This window comes from Lampetra fluviatilis, chromosome 10, assembly GCF_964198595.1.
Source record: "Lampetra fluviatilis chromosome 10, kcLamFluv1.1, whole genome shotgun sequence".
Classification (NCBI taxonomy): domain Eukaryota; kingdom Metazoa; phylum Chordata; class Hyperoartia; order Petromyzontiformes; family Petromyzontidae; genus Lampetra; species Lampetra fluviatilis.
Window position 1 is genome coordinate 8,223,348 of NC_136284.1, and position 24,725 is coordinate 8,248,072.

A 24,725-nucleotide genomic window follows, 5' to 3' on the forward strand; every position below is an offset into this window, starting at 1 on the left:
GACACACGTGAAGTGTCGCTCATTCCTGTTTCTCCGGCTTTGTCGCGCACACAACAGAAGCACGTGCATGTGCCGCAAATTTGCTTTGCCGGTTAGCCGAGTGAGCGCCGGTTAGACGAGCGTTCCGTTTTTCACTCTCATCGTCGCAGTCGCACTCTGGAGATGAACGTAACTCGACGTCCTGCCAAAGCAGCGCGCTTCCCGTCACCATGCAGTGAAACCCGAAAAGGTTTTTATTTATGTTTTGTTGTTTTTCCAAGGTACGACAGTTATGTATATACATTGTAATTCAATACAACTGGGATTTACAATTTTAATTCCTCATTTGCAATGGGATCCTGGATGAAAACGAGACAACATTGGACACAGCCGTTGCACACAAAAACTCATAAATAAAGAAAACAGTCGGACCACTCTAGTCGTGACGAACACTGCCTTGTCCACGTGCACGCATAGCCCTGTGTCAATCCACTGCTGGATGATGGCCTCACCATGCCGTACGGGTCCTCGTGGTTATTTGACCTTACTTCACCATGCTGGTCTGCGTGGGTTTGTGAAGCCGCGTAGCATAGATTGTGTTACATAGGGGTGCAGTACACCAATGGGTTTTGTTACACAGCCCTCTGCTGCCCTTAATGTAGCCCCAATACGGCCGTCTCACATTTTGTTTACACGTATATATATATAAAATAATCTCACTTTTTGGACAACGGCCCATTTATACTTTGTTGCTGTTGCCCAAACCCTGAGCTGAAGTAGTTTTATGTTATCAGACAATGTTCATAAGGAAAGGTGGTCACCGTCATTAGCCATGGTTAATCCACTGCTGGATGAAGGCCACTACTACTTCTTCTTACTGTTTTTAATGATGTCTCTATCCTTGCACGTGTTCTCTAATCTACGGGTTCCTCATGCTCCCTCGCAGTGTAATTCCAAGCAATCATCCCCCCCTCTCTTTGCTTCCTTGTACACTTATCAGTTTTTGTACCATTTGTTTTGCTATTCATCGTGTTTTGATCGATGTCGTAGCAGGTAATATGGATTCATTATCATGCTACTCCTAAAATAACACTGGTCAACACACTTTTTCTGGCATAAGGTATTCCAACGGTTTTAAGGTAATTTTGGGGTGCTGATTCCAAATCTCGCATCAGGTTTTTGAGATATCAAATATTGCATTTTAAATTAAAACTTCAGAAGAAAAGTATTAAATAAATGTGGGTATCTACATAAAATTATATTATAAACACACTATCCTAAAAATACAGCACCATATTTTAACACTAAAGCAGTCACTGACTCGCAACAATTTGCACTCATAAGTGACAGAGTTAATTTCGGGTAAAATCAATGAAAATGGGGTATGTCGATAGCATAAAAATGAGATGTGATAGAGCAAATATGAGCTCAGATTTGGAATCAGCACCCTGAAATTAGTCTAAACCAGCTGCAAAAGTCCAGGCCAGAATTTTTTTTTTTGTTGACCAGTGTAATATATGCCTCGAGTGTCCAGGCTGACTGCTGGCTGAGGTACTTTCCATCCCAACAATAACTCTATTTATGGCTGTGGGCCGTTGGCCACTGAAACTAGCTGGGTAACTGGCTAAACGGAATTTTCCATGTTACAGATAAACATTGCATTGAATTGAAATGTGGAAGATGTTCGGAAAACGCATCACGGATAGCGTTACCGAGGCGGGATTAACGGACACAGAAGCCTGACCACGGTTCATTTGAATTGGCAAACCTTTTCAATTTATGTTCCTATTAATGTAATTATTTCACCAGAATAGTCTTTAAATCCCGGAGAATAAATATAGAAATGCTTTAAATAATGATGATCTTGCCATTGTATTACTACATAAAATAGCAGATAGTTTTTTGTGCTCCAAGTACAGAAATATGAGAAGAGTGAACACGACATCTGTCTCTAATTTTCCGTTGCATAGCAATCGGTTCTCTTACCAGTTGTTTTGTTAAATTTATCCTTACGAGGACAAATGGATGGTTGGAAAGCGCTACAGAATCCATGCATATTCATTACTTTTCTTCCTTATTAATATTGTTATCTTTTGAGGACACAGCAGTTTTCCCCCCATTTTAAATAGCATTAATTATTTTCGGCCTTGTTAGGTTTGTCTTGTTATGTTTACCTGCCGCTACGTTATGATTAAAAAAAAAATCTGGTGGTTATTGAGCCTTGGTGGCTTGTTCGTGCACTTTTATCCTCCATAAAAGAGGTTTTGCTTGCGTTAGATTGCTTAAATATAAATGTGTTGTTAAACCCGCCACCAATTAGAAAGGTTTTCCGTGTAAATAAAATGTGCGGATTCGTTACTAGTTCAGAACACTGCTGGAGAGTAAACCCACAGCATTTACAATGCGAGTACGACGTTTCGCCGGTAATTACAACCAAACCTCATCAATATTAGTCACGAAAGCCGATGCGTAAAAGTGACTTTTTTTATCCTCGTTTTGATTATAACTTATTAAAAGGGCACAGGTGAAGCATCACTCGTGGGTGGCAGCGTAGGTGCTGTCCAGCGGAATAAACAGAATTAAGTGCTGGACCCAACTTTATTTTTATTTAGTTTTTTTTTCCCCCTGGGAGCAAAGTGATCTGAATGTAGTCGAGTGTTTTTTTTGTCAGTCCCTATGCAGGACCCTCTGAGCCTGGGCCACAAATGTAATTCTACTTTCTACCAAATCAGTTGCGCTTTCCCATTATCGTGCAATGAAATTACTTGATTATCGATGTTGTTTTCGAGGTAGGTTTTTTTTATTTGGATACAATCAGTGCTTATTTTCAGACAACAGCCCCAAACATCGTTCCGAGAATTAATTCGGCAGGCCAGCCACATCCATCTCGTTTTCGTCCATGATAAATCACACTAGATACAACAATAACGGTGAATCCATGCATCACACTTTTTTTGAAACCTGTTTATAGGATTTTGAAATATTTTATGTAATTATGTATGATCAATTAGCTCGGTTGGCTACATAAGGTGCAAAAGAAGTTCAAAATACGTACATTATTATGGATGGGCCTGTGTTGTACTCTTGAGCAGGGGTCCCCCAACCCCCGGGCCACAGACCGGTACCGGTCCGTGGCCTGTTAGGAACCGGGCCGCACAGCAGCAGGAGGTGAGAGCGGTGAGTCCGCACGTGGCCCGCCCCCATTGTTTTATTTACCACTTCCATCCACGCCTCTTTCCCGCATTGCGCATTTGTCTCAGTCACAGTGTTGGTGAGCCCACAAGCTGCTAACCCCTAGTAGCCACAATGAGTAAAAAACAAACGTCGCTGGAGAGCTTCTTTGAAAAGGGGGAAAGACCCAATGATGACCCCCCCCCTGGTCCGTGAAAAAATTGTTTTCCACGAAACCGGTCCCTGGTGCCAAAAAGGTTGGGGACTGCTGCTCTAGAGGTAGTGCCCCATTCCAATGAGCCCTGGGTACAACACAACGCAACTTGGATGTATCCAGCATACACATTCAGCCTCATCTCAAGATGTTCTCTGCAGTCACTTGAGATTCACATTGTGATCATCAGCCATGTTCCCTCCACTGTTTGATGAAGGCCTCCCACAATCTGTGTCGCTCCTGCAGATGAGCTCGATCTAATTGCTCCATCTCCACGGTAATCGTCATCTTGTGTTCCCTCCTTTCGCTTCCATTGCCTTACCAGACTCATCCATTGGCCTTCAACCTTTTTTTTCCACCATGGTGCATCCTGCCCAAGCCCTTACTTTCCTTAACAGTCAATAGTCACCTTCGTCATCATCATCTATCCTGGCCTCTTACCCACGGTGGCGAGATGTTAACCACCTCGCCGGGTATACAGGAGGTCGTGGGTCCGATCCCGACCCTGACGCTTGTATATTTGGAGTTTGCGTGTTCTCCCCGTGGTCGCGTGAATTTTTCCCCGGGTCCTCCGGTTTTTCCCTCCAAAATTGAAATCAACATGCATTTATATTATTTGGCTGCTATACATTTCCACGGGATAAGCCGCTTCGTTGAGCTATCATTTGTGACCAGGTCTGAAAAAGAGCTATATAGCTCAGTGGGCCTTACCTTGTTAAATACAAATAATTTAGTTTAAAATAGTTTTACCTTTTGAGTTGGTAACAGGACAGATTTAAGTGTAAAATAATTTTTCCAACCATTCTTAATCCACCAGTTGATGACGGTGGCCTCATGCCATGTCAGTCATGGTGTTTTTTTGGACCATACTTCCCCACTGCGGTCAATGCAGATTGGTGAATGGCAGGGGAGGACAATTCCGATTCTGATATCACTCGACACTGACATTAGCTGTGGACGGGAATTGAATTCCAACTGATGGGTTCACAGCGCAGCGCTCTGAAAACTGTGTAACTCCCCGCTGTGTAAAATATCGTATCGCAAAATCTGCTGTGTTCAAATGTTGACATTTAAAGAACTTTGAATTATTTATATGAAAGGCAGTATACAAAACATTACTATTATTATATTGTTCGTTTGCGTCTCCAAAATCATGAGCACAGAACATAATACAACGACACGTGTTCATGAATAATTATTCTGCGTTGGCTATCGGTTCGCTTTAAAAGTAATTATCTGAACGAATAAAAAAACACAAACAAAATTTTTAACACGGCTCTTAAAACACCATTCCAGATTATCATGCCGTCATCCAGGCAAGCCCGTAATGAGTGTGCGCGAAATGAGAGCGGGGGAAACAAATGAGACGCGGTGCATCTGTCCTCGGCGATGGTGAATACCGGCGGATTCCGCCCACTACGAGACTGAAACTCCGTCGAGCGTAGACGGAAGCCAGGTAAATGGCGGAAGCTGATGAGAGGCAGCCGTATGCGCACCAGATTGTAGCGGAAACGCCGGCAAACCTCTTAGCCACCTCGTCGTATTCGCGGAGCGCTCCTGCCGACTTGGACGGCGCCAGAGTGCGACGCATCTGCCATTGGGCTCGTGATGGCCTCGCGTGAAGTTAATAAAACGGCAATAAAAACAAATCCACGCACAAAGGACGAGCGCGCCCTGTCGACACGCGTGCTCGCATTGTTGCGCCCTTCCCCAATGTGGCTCTTTCATTTCACCTGCTTTTAAATCAGGCGCGGGCGGCTGTAAATTTGCTAAACAGTTTCACCGATTTGGCGAGGGGGGGGCAGTGGAAGCGGGTGGACAATGAGCGATGGGTTGTGTGGGCCCGTTGCTCCATGGGTGTATTGAGAGCTCGCGGGGCATTTGTCACCGAGTTGTCTGCGGTGACAAGGAATGCTAGTTGGGCAGGATTTATCGCGGGGGAAACAATAGCGCTATGAAGCATTTACAAGCCGGTGATGCTGGCAGTAGTAGTAGTAGCAGCAGCCTTCTTCCTTTTTTTTGGCACCAGAGAAAGTCACGGCACTTTTTTGCTCGTGGCCAATTAAATTGAAAGAAAAAAAAAACCCTGCAGTAAATAAAAAATACAAAAGTAAGAAGAATCTGGTATCAGGATAACAAAAAATCCCGGCCTTCATCTGAGAGAGACACGCAGCACTTTTAGCGCGTGCGTGCACAGTGTATCAAAACATCTCACTTGTATATCATCGTGGGGATATGTTTGCTTTTCAGTGTCATGGAGCATGGCCGCTTTTGTGAAATGGCAAGGGATTCCAGCTCAGGGCCTCTTTGCAGCCGTTGGCTCTGTCCGCTATTGTTCTGGCTTTTAAGAGCACGCACACGTACACACACGCACGCACGGCAAGATACACGAACTGCAAGCTTAACCACCGTGTAGTATTGACCCTTCCTTTCAAAAGTTTATTCATGCATTACATTTTTTTTCACTACTAAGTTTCTAAATCTTTTGCACACAACCTTAGAGTTTCCTGAAGGTGAACCAAGAGTTGGAAGTTTCCTTTTTTCGTCCCACAAAACATTTCCAGTCAACGGACCGGTAAGTGCGGCACGCATCTTGTGTCGTTCTGCTCGTTGAGGCCAACAGGAAATCCTGAATTGAGACCAGACGACACACGTACACGCGTTCCACATGAACAGAAAGTGGTGGTGGAAAGTAGCCTTCCGTTTCCACGTTGGTACTCGCAGGAAGACGGTCACTGCACATCGCGCGGTGCTTTCAGATGTGCTTCTGCGGCCATCTGGAACGCTCTTCCTTCTGATATTTGGAAGCCACTGGAGCCATGCACTTTTAAATCGAGATTGAAAAACCATTTCAGTAAAACTGCTTTTTGTGTTTAGTTTGTTGTCATTTGCTCGCATCTCCGATCAGCATGGTTGGCTATGTACCGTGCGAAAGACGTTCAGCATACATACATACAACATACGAAACATTTGTAAAAATAAAATATTCCATTGCTTCTTCTGTGGACGCATTTTCAGTGGTGTGCATGCATCTGTACGAGATGTGTATAATAAGTATGTTTCAGGCATGACAAATATTTTGTATTTATGTATTATGTCTCATCGAAGATAGTACTCACATTTTATTGTGCCTCATCGAGTCATCCTAAGGCACAATAACATTTAATGTTTTTGTATTAGTTTCACTTTTTTTTTCTTCCAAAAAATACCTGGCACAATTTTTTGCAGAAGTCAAATAAAACAAGCCTATGTTAAGGCTCGTCTATCCCACACACCTGTTTAACTGGCACCGAATTCATGCAGCATGAAAATCGGATGCGCGTCTGACCGCTCGTTACAAATGCTAATGCGCCGGCGTTTAATTTTATGCAGTTTGCCCAACCGCACTGTGCATTGTCCTTTTTGTCTGTATTCTGCTCTAATAAGGCTGTCTTGCTCAGTTAATTGAGTTTTCTGAAGAATTTGAATCATTCCTTCCCTGGGGGTGGCCGTTTGGAAAGATTCCTCTGTACGCTCAAAGTGTTCCACTCTGGTCAGCCCCTCGAGCTAATTAATGTAATAGGGAGCGTCAGGCCGGGCTTTGCAAGGGCGATTGTTGGGAAGCGTTCAGAGCAAATGGCCATTAGTTGTCCTTAAGACTGGCTTCCACTGCGGCAAGGTTAATCTGTGGGGTAATTCTGCAAAGGAGGTTAAAGGAAGGAGAGTTGGGCATGAACTGGATGGGGGAGGCTCCGTGTCAAATAATATGGGCTAATATGGGCGGTAGGGATGCTGCTACCGTGCTGTAATGGTTCGCACTGTGGACTTTTAATCCAGAGGTCGCCGTTTGGATTCGATCTCCCGGCGTAGCACTTGAAACAGTGCACACGTTTCTTAAACGTCCTCTTCCGGCAGTGTAAATGGGTGCACCACAGTCGATCGGCAGTTCGCATGTAGTGGGGTAAAGTGTGGGTACTCCCACCTCTAGCCAAGATGTCTAGCCAGCATGGAAGAGTAGGCCAAGTACCCTCCAGAGTGGCGGCGAATGGGCTCGCACGCCGCACCATGAATCTGATCAACCCACTTCGATTCCTGGCCACGACTGACATCAGCAATGAGTGAGATCTGAACCAGTCCTGTGCCCCCACATTTCACCGATCCACGCCGACCAGCGTGGTGAAGTATGAATGAGCAAGCAACCGCCAGACCTGACACGGTCTTCATCCGGCAGTGGTGGCTTGTAACAAGCAGCTCTTTTATGGCACACTGGTTTCGTGCTTGCTGGCAATCGTCACCGTAGTGTGACCCGGCTACGTCACCATTGTACTCTTTCTTTGCGAGAAGGTGTAAAACAGAACAGCAGTGATTTCACATGAAGAGAGGAGCCCCGTTAAAAGAGGACTGGAGCAGCGTTAAAGACTTGTTCAACAAGCGGACATCCTTGTGGTCAGACCGCACTGTAGCGTTTTTGTTTACTGAGACACGTCGAGCACAAAGGAAGGCAGCATTTGTAAAAATGCAGCATCAGGCCGATAAGGCTTCTTTTTTTAAAGTTCCGTGCAATAAGTCCGATGCACAAACAACATGTTAATTTGCACCCTTGCTTGTGATTTTAAAGACATTTGACAAACGTTTACTTCCCCTATATTATAGCTGACATTAACATTTTTTCATTTATTTCCCATCCACTGCTTGATGAAATCCTTGCGATGCCATGATCCATCTTGTGTCAATTAGGGGGTTTGTTTGGCCAAACTTCACCACACTGTTCATTGCGGGTTGTGGAAAAGGGTAGGGGTCAGGATTGAATCAGATTAGTTGATTTAGATTTGTTACACGCATGATGATGTTTAGCCAGTTGCCCGGATATTTTAGAAAGGGGAGCACAGCAGCAATAAAACAAGAGACAATAATGAGAGATCACTCACTGGTGACATTCGCCGGAACCAGGAATCAAACTCTGGTGGCAAGACACCGCCGCAGCTCATGATTGTCACTTATATTTATCTGTTACAGTAGTTTAACTAGCGTAACATTATTTTTTTTATAAACGTATTAAATAAGGTGGAGTGGTGGCATAGTGGCGAGCACACCTCTACTATGAACTTGGTAACCTCAGTTTGATTCTTGAACATGCCAAACATCGGTGATGTTGAGTGATATCTGAAGCGGTCCAAACTCCCGCGTCGACCACCATCCCTCCCCTTCCATTTTCACTCACCTGCACCACAGCTGACTTTGGCATGTAGAGTCCTTCGTCCAGCAGTGGATTGACAGAGGTTCTGCAATTTGCGTTAGTATTTACTGTCCTTAAAAATAACCGTAGTCGTAGAATAAAAAAAAAACCAAAACATACCGGGGGCAATCGCTCTATTTAAAAAAAAAAGCAGCTTTGTTGCATTTACGTTGTGACATTTTAAAATATCGAACCAGAATCAATACTTGCTGAGAAGTTACGCACGGCACTCATGCGCGATGATCCTGCGGTTCACTCAATGTGTCCCTCGTGACCGATGGTGCGGTGCTTGAGCTCGCCTCGCCATCACGCCGCCGCATGGCCCTTGGCTTGCTGTCTCCACCTATTGTCTTCATCTTTAACACAAACGTGCACAATCGCGGCTCGTTGGCGGATGGAATTTAGCGTGCGCCTGTCGTGAATGTGCGTTTAGAAAGGAAAAAAAGAAACTGGTATGAATTTTTACAATAAATGTCTGGGCTCTTTGTCAGTCCGCTAACAGATTAAGGCCACCACCCTCCCAATGCCATGGGAGCTGTTTGGCCAGATTTCAACACACTGGTTAGTGGTGTGGGTTGGTGAAGGAGGCCCTCAGGATTGGTACAGGTGTCATTCACCACCGATGTCAGCCGTGGATGAATCCATCGTACATCGCACAATCCACAAACCACTGCTTCTCCTTTGTGACCCCTATATCAATTATATAAACAGTATTTCGATAATTTAGCATTTTCTTCTCATTGTAAACCTAGGGGGAGTCATTTGAATTACAGACATGTATTTAAGTAGATATTTACACAGCATATACAAAAAACATTGGCGACCACACGTTGATTTTGCAACACAGGATCATGTATACACACTGGGGGGAGGGGGTGGGGGTTATTTATGAAGTGTATCAGTGGTGCAACTGCACCAGGTATCATGGACTTGACGGTCCCAGGTGCTGGTATATGAAGGATTGGGAGAATCGGATGTGGAGCTCCATTTTATTCCTTACACCAGGGCCCATGTCAACAACGTTATGCCACTGTAAATACAAAGAACCCCGCATAGACTTACAGACTGTTGGGGCAAGTGCTGTTCGCGAGCACCTATGAAGGCCGGCTTTGTCTCCCTAGTGGTGACGTTTACACACTGCACCAGGTACTCATTTGAGGCTGAGTCGACCTAGGGGAGGCCCAGAACCGGTTCAGATAATCATCACTGGTGTTGGCCATGAGAAGGAAACGAACTCGGTTTGTTGGGTTCGTAGCGCAGTGCGCAAACCACTACACCACCGCTCACTGCATACACACACACATACAAGCGAAGGCACACGCATATGCACTTGCCCACAGAGGAGGCAAGAGCGGCATCTCATCTAAAATGTTATTTTCTTTCTTGTATGGCATAGACCATTAAAACAATTACGTAAAATTGCACAACTGCACATTATTGACGTAAACATCATTACAAAAACCTCAAGTATAATATTAAGAAGTCTGAATGTATATGCCAGCAGGATTGTTTATCGAAATTATTTTCCCTATCCGAAATCTTGATGTGGGTGCACCGCCGCGTTCAGAGGCTGACATGGGGGGGACACCCCCCCTCCCCCACCGATCCTACAGACAGGATCACCACCGATCTGACAGACAGCTTCATCACTGCGTAGGTTTTGGCGGTTGTGCTGTGTACAGCCTCTACGAGATGTTTTTGGCTTGTACCGTGTGTTGTTCGGCAGCATGTCCAATGTTTGGCTCCACGTGCTGGGAGCTTATTCAGAAGGTGTTGCCGTTTTGTGAGGTCGAAAGAAGTTCAATATACATACATACAGGTCACTTGTCTGTGTGATTTGGTGGGTACGTCGGGGGGTGTCTTGTGAACTCACGATCGCAACATGGATGTGCTCACACCCATACTCAATCACACACACACAATCATGATCGCACAAGTCAAAATCACACACGGACATGCTCGCTCACACATTCATGATCAGACACACAATCACTATAACACACGATCACACTCGCAATTTCATGATAACTCACGGTCGCACAAAAAATGACGATGCCCGCAATCGCACGCATATCCGCTCACACAATCTCAATCGCACACAGATGCTCACCAACAATCACGCGATTTAGCTCAGCCGCTCGGCTCCATCATGCTACTCCACCGCCACGGCGTCGATTCACCTCGACATTCGGTCGAGAGGGGGGGGGGGAGAAGGGTCGTGGAGCAGGGGGGGGGGGGGCGGTGGTGGTGGCAAACCCTAACAAAACCTTTTGGTAACGGTTAGATAATTTGTCTGGTGTCTCACCTCCCCCCCCCTCCTCCTCCTCCCCCCGCCATCACGTCCCGCCGGTTCCAGGCATTTGGGAAACTCTGGGGAAGGTTGGGGGGGGGGGGGGGTCCGTTCCTTGCTAACCCCTTCCCCCCCCCGCGGATTTGACGCCACTGGCACTACGGCTGTAGCGGTCTCCCCGTGGGTGTGAGGTCCCTGAGCCCCGCGCTCGCGACCCTTTGTGTGCAGCACCATTATTACAAAGGTCTCGGCTGTGAATGTGCGGCCCTGCATTGTGTCAATGCTGGCTGATGTATGGCCTCCAGGTGGTGCCGAGACCCCTAGGCTTGCACGGCAACAAAGGCTTAATTTTTCACGTAACATTTTAATGTCCCCCCCCCATAATTGGATTCTTATGCGGGGCCAAGAGGAAGATCTTGGGCACTTCGCCTTGGGCTGTACATGCAGTCGGTCATATTAACTCAACGTCGCACTTTATGTATGTATCTCTGGCTAAACTTTGACTAAAGCCGAAACAATTAGCCCCAGAAGGGAACGGAGACCGTGTGCGATTTTTCTGGAGTTTGCCCCCTCACCCCCTTTTCTTTTACCTTAATTGCTCATCTGGCTATATGCATAGACTATTCCGCAGTCACGGCTGTGGCAGCGTGCCTTGTTAGGAATGAAGCATTTCTTTTCTTTATGCTAACCAAGCTCGATTGCTCAGCCGTACCAGAGGCTCGTCCCTAAATCTGGATTTTATGAATCATGCATTTCACTATTTCTCCTTTAATAGGGCTGCTGGTGATAATGGTGGCTGGGGAACGAGGAAAGGGGGGGGGGAGGGGGTGTGAGAGTGCTACGGGTCTGCAGCGTGGGTTTGGCGCGGCGTGATCGGAGAAGCAGGTGTCTCTCCCCAGTTCACAAACAAATCGGGCGTTCTGAGACGGCAATTTTGAAACGCCGCTGACCCAAACAGGCGCGCTGACGGGGGCGTCTTGCGCCTGGTAATGATGACGTACGACTCGAGCAGTCTCATCTGGCCGGCTCGGCCGCGCTGTAATTGCATTACGGCCCCTCCACCCCAAATTGATGCAGCTTGTCAGCCTCGTGGCCCTGCTGATGAGATCGCAAATTTTTTTTTTAAAGCAAGAACGTTGGAGATTCGCGAGAGAGAAAAAATAAATGTGGTCTCATATTTAGTTTTTTGCGTGGTCCATCCACGCGGGGGGTGGGCGGTCTGACCGCGGCATGGCTCTCAAACGCGACGCATTTTTGTGACGAAGGCGCCCTGCCTGAATAGACTCTCACTTCCACCCTTTGTTGCCGCAGTCCTGGCGAAAATGATTTATGATGCGTTTCCCAGACAACACGGCTCCCATATGAGCTGGCTGATTGATGTTAAAGAGATCGAGCTGTACCTATCACAGATAAGACTAAAATTGTCATTTGATTCGAGCCGTATTGACGAATGGGTTTGTGTGGAGAACAGAATTTGCTTGAGAGCAATCGATTCCATTTCAATCTAGCCCAGCTTCATTCGAGGGCTCACTTTTTTTACATCTTACGATTCCGCCGAATCGCAGTACAATAAAAAAAAACTACCGTCGTCCGCGACTACAGCCAACCGGGCATTGCATTCGTGGCCTTTTTTTGGTGGATGCAAGGGGAACGGGGAAGGAAGAAGAAGAAAAAATCAAAACACATTTTGGGATTTAAAAATAAGAGACGGGGGAGCATTTTCTGATGGCACTGCCGGTCAAGACGCTAGCACGTGGAGTCGGGTGACGTCACAACTGCAGAGGTCACATGAAGGTTGGCAGCTCAGGGTGGTTCACTCAGAGTTCAGGCGCATGCATTAAGGGGCTGCAGCCATTCATGGCTCAGCTCTGGGGCAGTGGGTGGTGGCCTATACAACACCGGGATAGTCCACTCCGCTCCCAAAGCAGGGGGGTGACGGCGCAAATTGTTAACGGTAAATATAAGCCTATCGTTAATATTTCGTGCAAATTAATCGCAGCGGGGGGAGTAGTATTTGTCTACTAGCCGTGTGTGGCACTCTGTTTGATATCGGCAGGGATTAAATGTCTGGTAAGATTTTCTATTACTTTCAACCCCCCTTCGGAGGTGGGGTTCTGAAGCAGCTGGGGAATGGTTACTCAGATCAATTACAAGCTCTTAGGTTTGTTGTGAGCCATAACTCATGACTCTGTCGTGCGGAAGGAGGTGGGGGTGGGTGTGGGTGTTGCATGCAGCTCGGCTCAGACAGACCCAAGGCTGCACGAGTGTGGCTCTTGGCCGTGATTTTGTGTTGCCCGCTTCGTCTGCCATCTGCGGCTGAGTGAACGAATTTAGACTCGGGATTTCGCCCCCCACCTCTCTGTTTTTTTTTGTCTTTGTAAGTTTGTATTCCACTGTGAAATTTTTGCCCGCGTTTTTATCTCGCCAGAACGTGGGAGTTTTTTTGGGTTTAATTTCTGGGCGGCAAATTCATTCTTAGCCTATGTTGTTTAATGATAATCTATTTTGAGAGGGCATCGTATAAACTCGCAGTTTTTTTCTTTGCCCCGCGAGTTACTGATTGAGCTGGTGGGCGACCGCTCTGCGCGCAGCCGTAACTCATCTTTAGCGGCTCCAAATTCTGCAACTCAATCACAGCGGAGAACTTAGTGGGGGTTTTTGTTTTACAAAGGGCGGTAAGACACAGCGAGCTAGCTAGCTAGCTCATCGTTCTTCTAAAAAGGACCCAAGACAATGACCAATGTGGGACAATCAGCGGTGAATGCAAACGCATGACAAAAGTCCTCGCGATTCCCATTCAAACCGACCTCAACAAAGTCTACATTTCGCCTTTGATTAAAAAAAAAGAGAAAAGAGGAAAAAAACCCCTCCTCCTCGTCCTCCTCTCCCCACCAACCCAGCCCGTCGTCAATCCGTCGAGGTCAGCTCAAGAAACTTTCAAGAAAAGGCGGCGCTGCAAGTTTTCGTGAAAACAACTCCGGGAGGAGGACCCACGACCCCAACTTGTGCCGGTGTGGGGTGGGGTGGGTGGGGAGTGGTGGCCGCAGCCGCCGCCGCCGCCGCCGCAGCAGTGAAGCGTAGGAAGTGAAGTGAGCGGGCGAAGACGAAGAAGGAGGAGAAGGAGGAGAAGGAGGAGAAGGGACAAGGGCCATGTACGACTGCATGGAGACGTTCCCGGGGCTGTCGGGGTCCCGGCAGCAGCACCTGCGGGAGCCGTGCGGCCCCGTGCCGCGTGCGTCGTGCATGATGCAGGCGCGCTCGCACCCGGCGTTCTTCAGCCCGCTGCCTTACCCAGACTGGGGCCCCGGCTCGCACGACAGAGCTCACTGTGAGTTGCTTTGGTGTGTGTGTGTGTGTTTTGTAGCGGACAAAAACCGGTGACGATTGTCTCAATCGGTCCGTGGGCCTCCCCTAGGTCGACTCGGCCACAAATGTGTTGTATCCCACCGGTGGCGGTGCGTAAAAACGGAGACAAAGGTGGCCGGGAGTGGTGTGGCGGTGCCGGCCTTCGTAGGGTTTGCTACTCGCTGGCAGCGCTTGTCCCAATAGTCTGTTCAGGGTGTACGGGGAGGGGGGGTGGGGGACATCTATGTCCTGTGCACCTAGCCTGGCACAGACACTGTGGCGACGTCGAGTGGCTAATGGCGTCAGTTGTTGTGCGGGGAGCGGTGGTGCTGTGGTTATCGCACCGCTCGATGAACCCGGCCCGAGTTCGATTCCCAGCCACGGCCCGAGTTCGATTCCCAGCCACGGCTGCTAAACATCATTGGCGAGCGATAGCTGATAACTTGGTGGGGGGGGGGGCTCTCATTAGCCGCAGTAACAACAAACAATTGCCGCTGTTTGCCACTCCACTGCTGGATGAATGGCTCTGCGTGCCACGTTCACCATGCTTCACGCGACCCGGTGCGGGTTGATGGACTACTGCGGGCTGCTTAGTTGTTTACAGTATTCGGGCATACGACGATTGTGTGTGCCTCTTGAGTTCTGGAAAGACAAAGGTGTCCGGGGAATTGTCGTGTCCACACCACCACCCCGACGCCTTGCGCATCCTCGTGCCCGGCCTTAACTTAGGGCGCTTGCAAACCAAGCACTCGCCTGCTTTATACATTGTGTGTTGGCTGTACGTGGTGGTGGTGGTGTGGGGTCTGTGTGGGTGCGAACGCACGGTTACAGGCACCGTGGGGGAGCACATTCGAGTTCGATTCCGGCTCACGGCCACCAAATACCAACGCGACGATTGTCCGTGAATCGGGGGCCCCCCCGAACCTCCTCCTCCACTCGGTCTCAAACGAGCACCTGGAGCGGCGTTTCAATCAAACAAACAAACGAACAACCCCCCCTCCATCGCCGGTGTGGTGAGACAAAGGCGGTCGGGCGTTGTGCCCTACCACCCCGCACATCCCCATCTCATCCCCATCTCGTGTACCGTGCTGGCTTTCATAGGTGTTGCCCCCCCCCCCACAACACTTGCCCCCATAAGTCCATCAAGGCCGTACGGGGGATCTTTGTCTTTATGTGCGCACATTGGCAAGATGCAATTCGCGAGCCACCCACCTCTTAGGCAGGCGGCCAGGACAACTGTGGGATGAATAAATGTGATTTTTGCTGTTCGGGGAAGGGTGTAACAGAGACGGCTTCGTTTGCATAATAATTTGCAATGTTGATGGATCGCAGACTTGTTGTTTTTCCTTTTTACCGGGCGACCGTGCGGGTTATTGTTTTGCATTTAATGAAAATGTAGTGGTGAAGCAGTGCACACAGTGCGCGGCTGTCAGAAGTGAACTTTGCTTCTAAAGAGGCCCATTTTTATGTAACAGTTTTGGTTTCCATCCAGCTGGAAAGAGGAGAAGGGGGTTTGCAACAATCTCGCGCAGCAGCTCTCCCATGTGTTTGTCACTGAAGCGACGTTGGCCGACGATTCGCTCCACGTGCTTCTTCAGGAACTTGAACAACACGCGGTATCAACCTGAAAACGCACTGGAAAATATTTTAGAACGCACCCGTAAACAAAATATATACGACGTGCCTTGTTCGTCTGGCTGATTGTTAGACGTTGCTTAATCTATATTTTACAATCTGATTATCCAGAGGGGGAGATGCCTTTGCGAGCAAATGTTTAGTTGTGCGTGTGTGTACATTTGTCCTAGAGGGGGTTGTATCTTCAGATCTGACAACACTGGGATCGGTATGCACCAACAGACTAAATGCATTATTGAGCGGCTTTTGTGGAGTTAATGTATAGTCCTGATAAGTTGTAATTGTGTAAGCGGTAATCTCACACATTCACACAGTTTATGTTGTATTATGGACTTGCAATATAGTATTATGGACTTTGTATGGGAACTGTATGACTTTACATTTCCTGTATGCACCTGCTGAGGAATATATTTACACATGCATGCGTACACAGACAAAGATCCCCCATGTAGCCTTAACAGACTGTTGGGGCAAGTGCTGTTAGCGATCACCTCTGAAGGCTGGCACGGCACACGCCCGGCCGCCTTTGTCCCTCGTGACGATGTTTACGCACCGCACCAGGTGCTCATTTGAGGCTGAGTCGACCTAGGGGAGGCCCAGGACCGGTTCAGATAATCGTTGCCGGTGTTGACCGTGAGCGGGAATCGAACTCTGGTCGCCAGGTTCGCAGCGCAGCGCGCTAACCGCTGCACCACCGCTCCCCACACCGACACCCACACACGCGCCAGGAGCCTGCAGAACCAGCCGGGCACAAAGCGAGAACAACAAAGCCACTCGAATGCATTGCGCAACATCGTGCTTTACAATTCACTCCGGTCAAACAGTTAAGAGCTACACATTGTAAGTGTTTTTTAGCAATAGATTTTGCGATTCATTGCTTGGCCAAAAGCTGCCATTCATATCATTGGCCTTTTGAAAAAGGCGTGCTGTTAGGCTGGTTGGGTTCGAGCTTACATCCTCCCAGGGTTGCACCGCGTGATACTCCGCGTGGAGTCCGATGTTTTCCCTTACGTGCTGGGAGCTTCAGTAACTGAACTGACTACGTTAGCCATGACCGGGAATCAATCTCAGGTTACCGGGGGTGAGTAGCGCGATGTGATAGCAGCCATTATGCCATTGCCCCACACACACAACCACAAAGACACACACATACCCTGAATTGCCTCGGTTGCTGATGAAGCTCTTAGCACGTGGAGCAAAAACGTCGGACATAATAAATGCGGTAACGACCCGAAAATACATCCGAGAGCTTTGCAGCACAACTGTGAAAAAGCTACGCAGTGAGTACGGTAACGTTGTCCAGAATTAAGCGCGGACAACACATCTGTTAAAACATCATCTCCTTGGTTATGGAATGGCCTAAAGAAAGAAAAAAAAACACCCACCCAAAGCCTTCGGTTGTGGGAAAGAAAGAAATTAAATATAAATGCCTTTGTCGTAATAACTGTGGAACTTTATTTATTTTTGGCCAGACCAGTGTTGACCGGGACACCCAAAGCACACTGTGTGCACATAAACACGGACATGATGGTATTGTAAGCAACCTCTACAAGCGAGGCTGAATTTTATACAAACCCTTGCTGCGCTTCTGTCTTGTACATATTTACTTCCACCCCCGTTCTCAGATTGCCTAGGTTCTGAAACAGACGCTTGCACGTGCTCTTACTGGTGTCTGCTTTACGTCGCCCTTCCGCGGAATGGATTTTGTGAGCATGTCCACATGCTGATTTCCACCAAAGCAAGCCTCTTCATCATCGGGGATGCTGCCGCATTGTTATGGTTAACACACTGGACTTGCGATCAACATATCGTCAGATCCATTTGATCTCCCGGCACGGCACTTAAAACAGTGATGCAAGTTTATTCAATCCCACCTCTTTCCAGCCAGCATTATAAATGCGAACGCCGCGTTCGAGTGGCAGGTCTTGTGTGGTGCGGTAAAGTGTGGGTACTAGCGCCTCCATTTGGGACGTTTAGAGCGGCTCTTTTGAGTTCCTTCTAAGCAGCCGCCACTAGCAGTGTCTTGAACAAGTCATTGGAGAGCTGCACCTGTACACAGTATTCAGTGACGCTGGATGATCAGGCAGTGTCCGTATGATCATCAGCCATTATCTGTACGCTGCTTCATGAAGGCCTCATGCCATTCGCTATCTCGCGGAAGGCTTTGCGCTGCCACAATCCATCTCACTTAGACTGCAAATTAACTGATCTCATCGCTCCATGTCTGTGGTGGTCATCCGCTGGGGCACATTCCGTCCTTTGGTTGCAATTCTACCACCAGTCTCATCCATTGGCTATAATTTCTTCTCACCCTCATGATGTGCCCTGCTCAAGCCCATTTAGATGTTCGTAAGTCAGTATGATGACGTTTCTGATTTTAATTTGGTCCCTGGTTCATGTGTCTCCCCCCCCCCCCTTCTGTCCCAACCATGCATCCTTTACATATTTATTTATACACTGTACCTTTTGTTCCTCTTCGCCCTTTTGCAGTCTTTACGATGAATACGTTGTTTGATGCGTTTTGCTTGCATCCATATGGCACAAAAAAATACATTTACCGTGCTGAAATTATCCAAAACTTCCGAGTTTGATGATAACAACTGCAACCCAAAGCGTTCCCAAATGGATGCATTTTGAATCCTGGTTTTAAGAAAAGTGCGGGCATTTCAATGAACATGAGGGCGTGAGAAAAGAATTGCTCTCTGCAGAAACTGGTGTTTATCCAGCTGGTTATCATCGTGAGTTTCCATCTTTTTAAGGCATCTGTTTTGTAAGATGATGTGACTTTTACATCTAGTGTTTCTCAAAGGCCTGTACTGTGTAGGCATGTGTTGTTTTAGGCGCTGAGACCAAGACCACAGCCTGTGTGGCGATCTGAATCTCACTTGTACATCTTGGAGAAAAGGCTTTAATGCATATTTTTACTGGTTACAGTGGGGGAAGAGATGGATAGAATGATATATATGGGCAGGGCAGATGAATGAGATTGTACGTGGATGGGCGTATTAATTGATACGTGAGTCGATCTCTGAAAATCTAATTGCGATTGTACGAAAACTTTTATTTACCACTTACCAACATCTAGTTTCAATATGAATCTCATCTGAATTGTTTAACTTGTGGATGAATATACATATATAAAAAAAAATACTTCCATGGTGAATATTATCGTCTTCTAAATGTGCACAACTTCGCTGTTGGTGCTGCGTGTAAAGATTGCTCAGATAGGAGTCACTGATTGAATAATGAAGCTGCACTCTAAATTTCGATTTAATTTTCGATTTAAAGCTTTCGTGACTGCAGGGATTTATCTTCTTGGTTCTTTCGGTAAAGTCACGTAGAATGGAAATAATAAAATAATAAAAATAAAACATAATAAAATAATTCTCACGACGTTTCGGCCACAACGCAAGCAGCCGTCCTCAGGTGGAGAGCAGGTCTGTCGAGTAGACAGAGCCGTCCTCAGGTGGAGAGCAGGTCTGTCTACTCGACAGACATGCTCTCCACCTGAGGACGGCTGCTTGCGTTGTGGCCGAAACGTCGTGAGAATAATTTTATTATGTTTTATTTTTATTATTTTATTATTTCCATTCTACGTCACTTTACCGAAAGAACCAAGAAGATGAAACTGCACTCGTTTGCAATTGGGAAAAAAAAGGGAATAAAATTCAACCAGCGCCCAGTCGAGTAGTGATGAGTCACGAGAGCCCGTGCGTGTCCTTGCCAGAGCTGCTACTATAAGTTCCCCCATTATCAGCCACTTCGTTGAGTTATCATTCGTGTTAATTCTAGATTTGAAGCATTCGTGACTGCAAGGATTCATATTCTTAGGTTTTTTTTCCGGTAAAGTCACGTAGGTAAAAATGAAAGTTGAAATTAATAAAAGTAAAATAAAAATCACGACGTTTCGGAGGCAACACAAGCTTCCGTCTTCAGGTGGAACCGTAACAGCACGATTGCTGTATCAAGCAAGAGAAACTCCAAGAGACCCGTCCCTACATATATACTGGTTGAGGGTGGGAGGAGCCAAGGCAGGCACCTAGATCGGAGCTTTGTATTATTATTAAATGTGAGGTTGGTGCGGCTGAGGCCGCCGCTACGAATGGGCCTTTGTTGTGTAGACTGGTGTAGACTGGTTATCATTTGTGGCCAGGTCGCTTCTGAAAAATAGTAACTTCCCCCATGATCAGCCACTTCGTTGAGTTATCATTTGTGGCCAGGTTGCTTCTGAAAAATAGCTATATAGCTCAGTGGGTGTTAACCTGGTAAAATAAAAACTGGTTTAGTTTTCGAGTCGTGCCGATGCTATTTGCTTTTCTTGTTTATTGTTCTCGCTCTTCACTGCAACAGGGAAATCGCGTCGGTTTTCTGGCATTATTATTATTGATGCGTTTATATATTTACACGTGTTTACCCAGGGAAGTCTCACCGAGTCGCATGACTTGATGAGTTTTCCACAGCAGGGGGCGATGATTGCTATGTACAATACTGTTGATTTTAATTGAGTAATTATGCAGGTAATTTTTCAAATTTAGCAAAATATGGACCATGCCACACAGGCACACAATGACACCGTCTTGGGATCTTTAAAATCCACCGTGAAGCAGATGGCATATAGTTAATGGCAGGGGAGTTTTGTCTTCCAAGCCCCGCATTTAGCGCTAATTAACGCCCATCTCTCACGTACTCCCTGCTCGCGATAGCACTCATTACAAAGTGCTTGTCACAAATGAACCACAATACCTTGCTGATCTTGTCAAGGAGCATAAACCATCACATGAACTTCGGTCATCCTTGCAATGGCTTTTGGCTAGCCATCGAACAAAGACGGCCACTGCATCGTGCACTTTCAAATGTGCTTCTGCAGCCGTCTGAAAAGCTCTTCCATCCGATATTAGGAAGCCAATGGTGCTATGCACTTTGAAATCTCGATTGAAAACTGATTTGTTCAGAACTGCTTTTTTTATTTAGTTGGGCTTCCCCCGCGCCTCCGATTAGCACGGTTGGCTATGTACAGTGCGAAAGAAGTTTTAACATACTCTTTGCAGTCACGAAAGCTTCAAATCTCGAAGTTTGAACATACATAGAAGGCTAAGTGGTTGCTGGATTCAAACCGTGAACCTCTGCAACAAGTGGCAAATGCGCTACCGCTTGGCCATGGCACCGGGATATTCGTGTCTCACACACACCGGTGCGCCGACTGCAGATGTCAATGCCATCTACACGCATTCTGATCTAACAAACGTTTACGTTGGGGAGAGATGATGCGTGGAGAGTGCGGCGTTTTCGGATGGGTGCTTGTGCCGTAGGCTGGAGCTGCAATGGAGAAGTCTGGGTTTAGAGCAGTGGCTTCGTTACTATCGAATGCAGATTGTGCAGCTGCAGTGGGGTCCTACCGGCCGAAGGGGCACAGGCACCAGGCTACAAAGAGGGCGGTAAATTGGACGGGGGCCCTCTTTTCATTCCTGACATCAGGGCTCATGCCAACCACCGCTATGCCATTGGTGGTGAGGCAGATGTTGCCAACATAGACTTTATTTAAACAAAGAAACCCCGTCAATTATGATTTCTCCATGTACAGGATAACTTTTTTGTCCTACGGCCCCTATTACCATCAACGCCTGCTATCCGTGGCAGCTGTAGGGTCTTGGAAAACTCCTGCTATCCGTGGCAGCTGTAGGGTCTTGGAAAACTCCTGCTATCCGTGGCAGCTGTAGGGTCTTGGAAAACTCCTGTTATCCGTGGCAGCTGCAGGGTCTTGGAAAACTCCTGTTATCCGTGGCAGCTGTAGGGTCTTGGAAAACTCCTGCTATCCGTGGCAGCTGTAGGGTCTTGGAAAACTCCTGCTATCCGTGGCAGCTGTAGGGTCTTGGAAAACTCCTGTTATCCGTGGCAGCTGTAGGGTCTTGGAAAACTCCTGTTATCCGTGGCAGCTGTAGGGTCTTGGAAAACTCCTGTTATCCGTGGCAGCTGTAGGGTCTTGGAAAACTCCTGTTATCCGTGGCAGCTGTAGGGTCTTGGAAAACTCCTGTTATCCGTGGCAGCTGTAGGGTCTTGGAAAACTCCTGTTATCCGTGGCAGCTGTAGGGTCTTGGAAAACTCCTGTTATCCGTGGCAGCTGTAGGGTCTTGGAAAACTCCTGTTATCCGTGGCAGCTGTAGGGTCTTGGAAAACTCCTGTTATCCGTGGCAGCTGTAGGGTCTTGGAAAACTCCTGTCATCCGTCACCCTATTTCTTCTTATTATCCGTGGTTATCCACATTTCTACCCACAATGCATAGCGACGCTGCTTTATTAAAACTCGTGATTTGGTTTTGTGGATAACAGGAGTCACATGCAAGATGCATCCTATTCGCATTTTATACCCCTAAAAGAGTTAAATTGTGGATAATCCTGCGGGTAATAGAATCTGCGATTTCGGTCGCCATATCACTGCGGATAAAAATAGTTATCTTGTACAGTATATTTTTAGTTTTATATTACTTTTATTTGGCTTTCACTCCAGTGTTTTATTTCTAAATCAACTTCTCAATTGTGATCATTTAGATCACAATAGATTGTGATGTATGAATTCTTAAGCAGCTGACATAATATAGAATTACCTGTATTAAAATCAACTTATGTTGGACTCAATACACGAATTTGTGGAGTTAGGAGTTATACCATATTACATCGTACGTGTATAGAGAGAGTGTACATTTGGAAAATTTTAAGCACTTTTCATGGTGTAGGATTCTTTCATAATCATTGGCAATATTTCACCTCGTGGGATTTTTCTATGCATGCCTAAACAAATGAGAACCATGCTTGGGCTCGACGGATGTATCATGTTCGTGCCAGGTTAGGTGTTTTTTTAGGAAGGGTTCCAGATTTTTTTTTTTGCAACCGCATATTCGTCTGCATGGAGAAACCTAAGCGAAAAACGTCAACGCTCCTACGCAGAGTAAAGAGTTCTGCAATAAAGAAAAACTACACACACACAAAAATAATAACACTAAAACCACGCAGACATTCCAACACTCACTGTGCGTGACTCAACCAACAATAGAGGCCGGACACGGGCACAAAGACTGAGGACTGAGATCCCACATTAGCCTCTTACAAGCGAGTTTCTTTTCGCAAGCACCTTTTTCAGGCCAGGATGACACGCAAGGGAGAGGTTAGGCCAGGGCCGCATTGGCACGCGTGATCGTTTTTTGGGCAGCTCCACGATTTTGGATGTACGTTGCAGGCACTTGAAAAGTAAAAAACGTGGGTAATCATTGGTATAGTGACGAATTCAACTGATTATTCTGTGATTCTTCATTGACAGTGGCGCACAAGGACAAGTAACAAAATACTCGACACATTCATTGTATAACAGCTGATGCTTCGGGCAATGGTCCTTTTTCAACCATTACCTTTGTGCATGAACAAGCCATATTTTACCAACACTGTGTATCCTGCCATTATTCCTACAAGGTGACCTAATTTGCAAAACTACACCTTTGCGCCTCCAGTGCTGCAGTTGACACGCCACAGAGAAACACACACACACACACACCGGTTACTCATTTTACACCGAGTCAACCGAGTTGAGGCCCATGCTCGCTTCACATTGCAAAGTGATCCCGTGGTTGTGCATCACGGACAGGAATCGAACTCGTGTTGCCACGGTTTTTATTGCGTCACACAGACATTTCAAACCGCTGCTCCCCCCGCCACCACCCCCGCTGACCTCTTCACGGTATGTATTTTGATTTTGCAAAAGCGGGTCATGTCGGTGGTCACTGGAGAGCTCCCTGGTGTTGGATTACCCCGGCGACCCCCCTCCGTGAGTGTTGTCACCTCCGCTAACGCTGATTGACAGGCCTGACCCTGTAACCGGCCCGGGTTGACGGGAAGTTCTGTCCAGCACTGATCCTGGAGGAGAGGGGGGGGCTCGGGTGTTAATTTAGTGAGCATTTCTTATTTAGCCATCGGCTCAGTCGAGAAGACTCTGTTAAATGAATGAGTGCTGTATTGCTTATTCAGTCTTAGTCGGGTGAACTCAGTGTTAATTTAGTGAGCATTTTTTATTTAGTCATCGGCTCAGTCTAGTTGGCATCAACCCGTGGAGTGAGTCAAACCTTTTATCTGTAGATTTCGTTTAGTCATTCTTCTTAGTCTAGTCGAGGAAAACATCAAGCATTCCCTCCAATCTTGATTTGAAGCTTTCGTGACTGCAGGAATCCATACCCTTTGGTTCTTTCGGTAAAGTCACGTAGGTAGAAAAATGTAATAAAAATAATATCACGACGTTTCGATCGCAACACAAGCGGTCGTCCTCAGGCGGATAAAAATAATCCAGCAGTGGAACTGCTGAACCAGTGAGAGAGCTGTTACAGCTCTCTATTTTATTTTATTTTTCTACCTACGTGACTTTACTTAAAGAATCAAAGAGTAACCATTCCCTCCTTGTGATTTAATGTTGATGTGAATGTCATGCAAATCCCCACCACACAAAATATTATCAGGTCGGCCGATCCGTGAACGCAGCGTATCTCTTCATGCGTACATATGTAGCCAGTTAATATTTGTGGTCTTCCTCGGTGCACTGCTGTCTCGAATAACGTGACCAAAATTATCTTCGTCGGCGTTTTTACTCGGACCAGTTGATTTCGTCTCGTCACAGCCGGTCCTGCTTTGGTATCTAGTGGAAAGTCGTGGCCGTCATGCTCAATGATTTCCATCCACTAGCTCATCGTTGACGCCACGTGGCGGTGCCCGCTGCCCCGCGGGCCGTTCTCCGAGCCGGGGTCCGTGCCCCGCTATACCCGAGATCCGAATGGATACTCACGTCTCCTGACGTGAAGCCCGGAGCACAACTGCGGAAAAAAAATGTGTGAAAATTACAAA

General features: G+C 46.9%; 1 protein-coding gene across 7 annotated transcripts in view; it reads left to right on the forward strand.

Moving 5' to 3' along the window:
• Window positions 1-24,725, forward strand: part of LOC144934535 (retinoic acid receptor alpha-A-like) — a 101,545-nt gene that overhangs the window by 38,996 nt on the left and 37,824 nt on the right. Inside the window, exon 1 of one of the 7 annotated variants that reach the window (XM_078860426.1) lies at window positions 13,910-14,197. The exons of the other annotated variants lie outside the window; for them this stretch is intronic. Within the exon in view, the coding sequence (XP_078716552.1) occupies window positions 14,020-14,197 (178 nt within the window). The 5' untranslated portion in view covers window positions 13,910-14,019. Of the gene's footprint in view, window positions 1-13,909; window positions 14,198-24,725 lie in introns of those variants that run through there. 7 annotated transcript variants of the gene reach the window in all.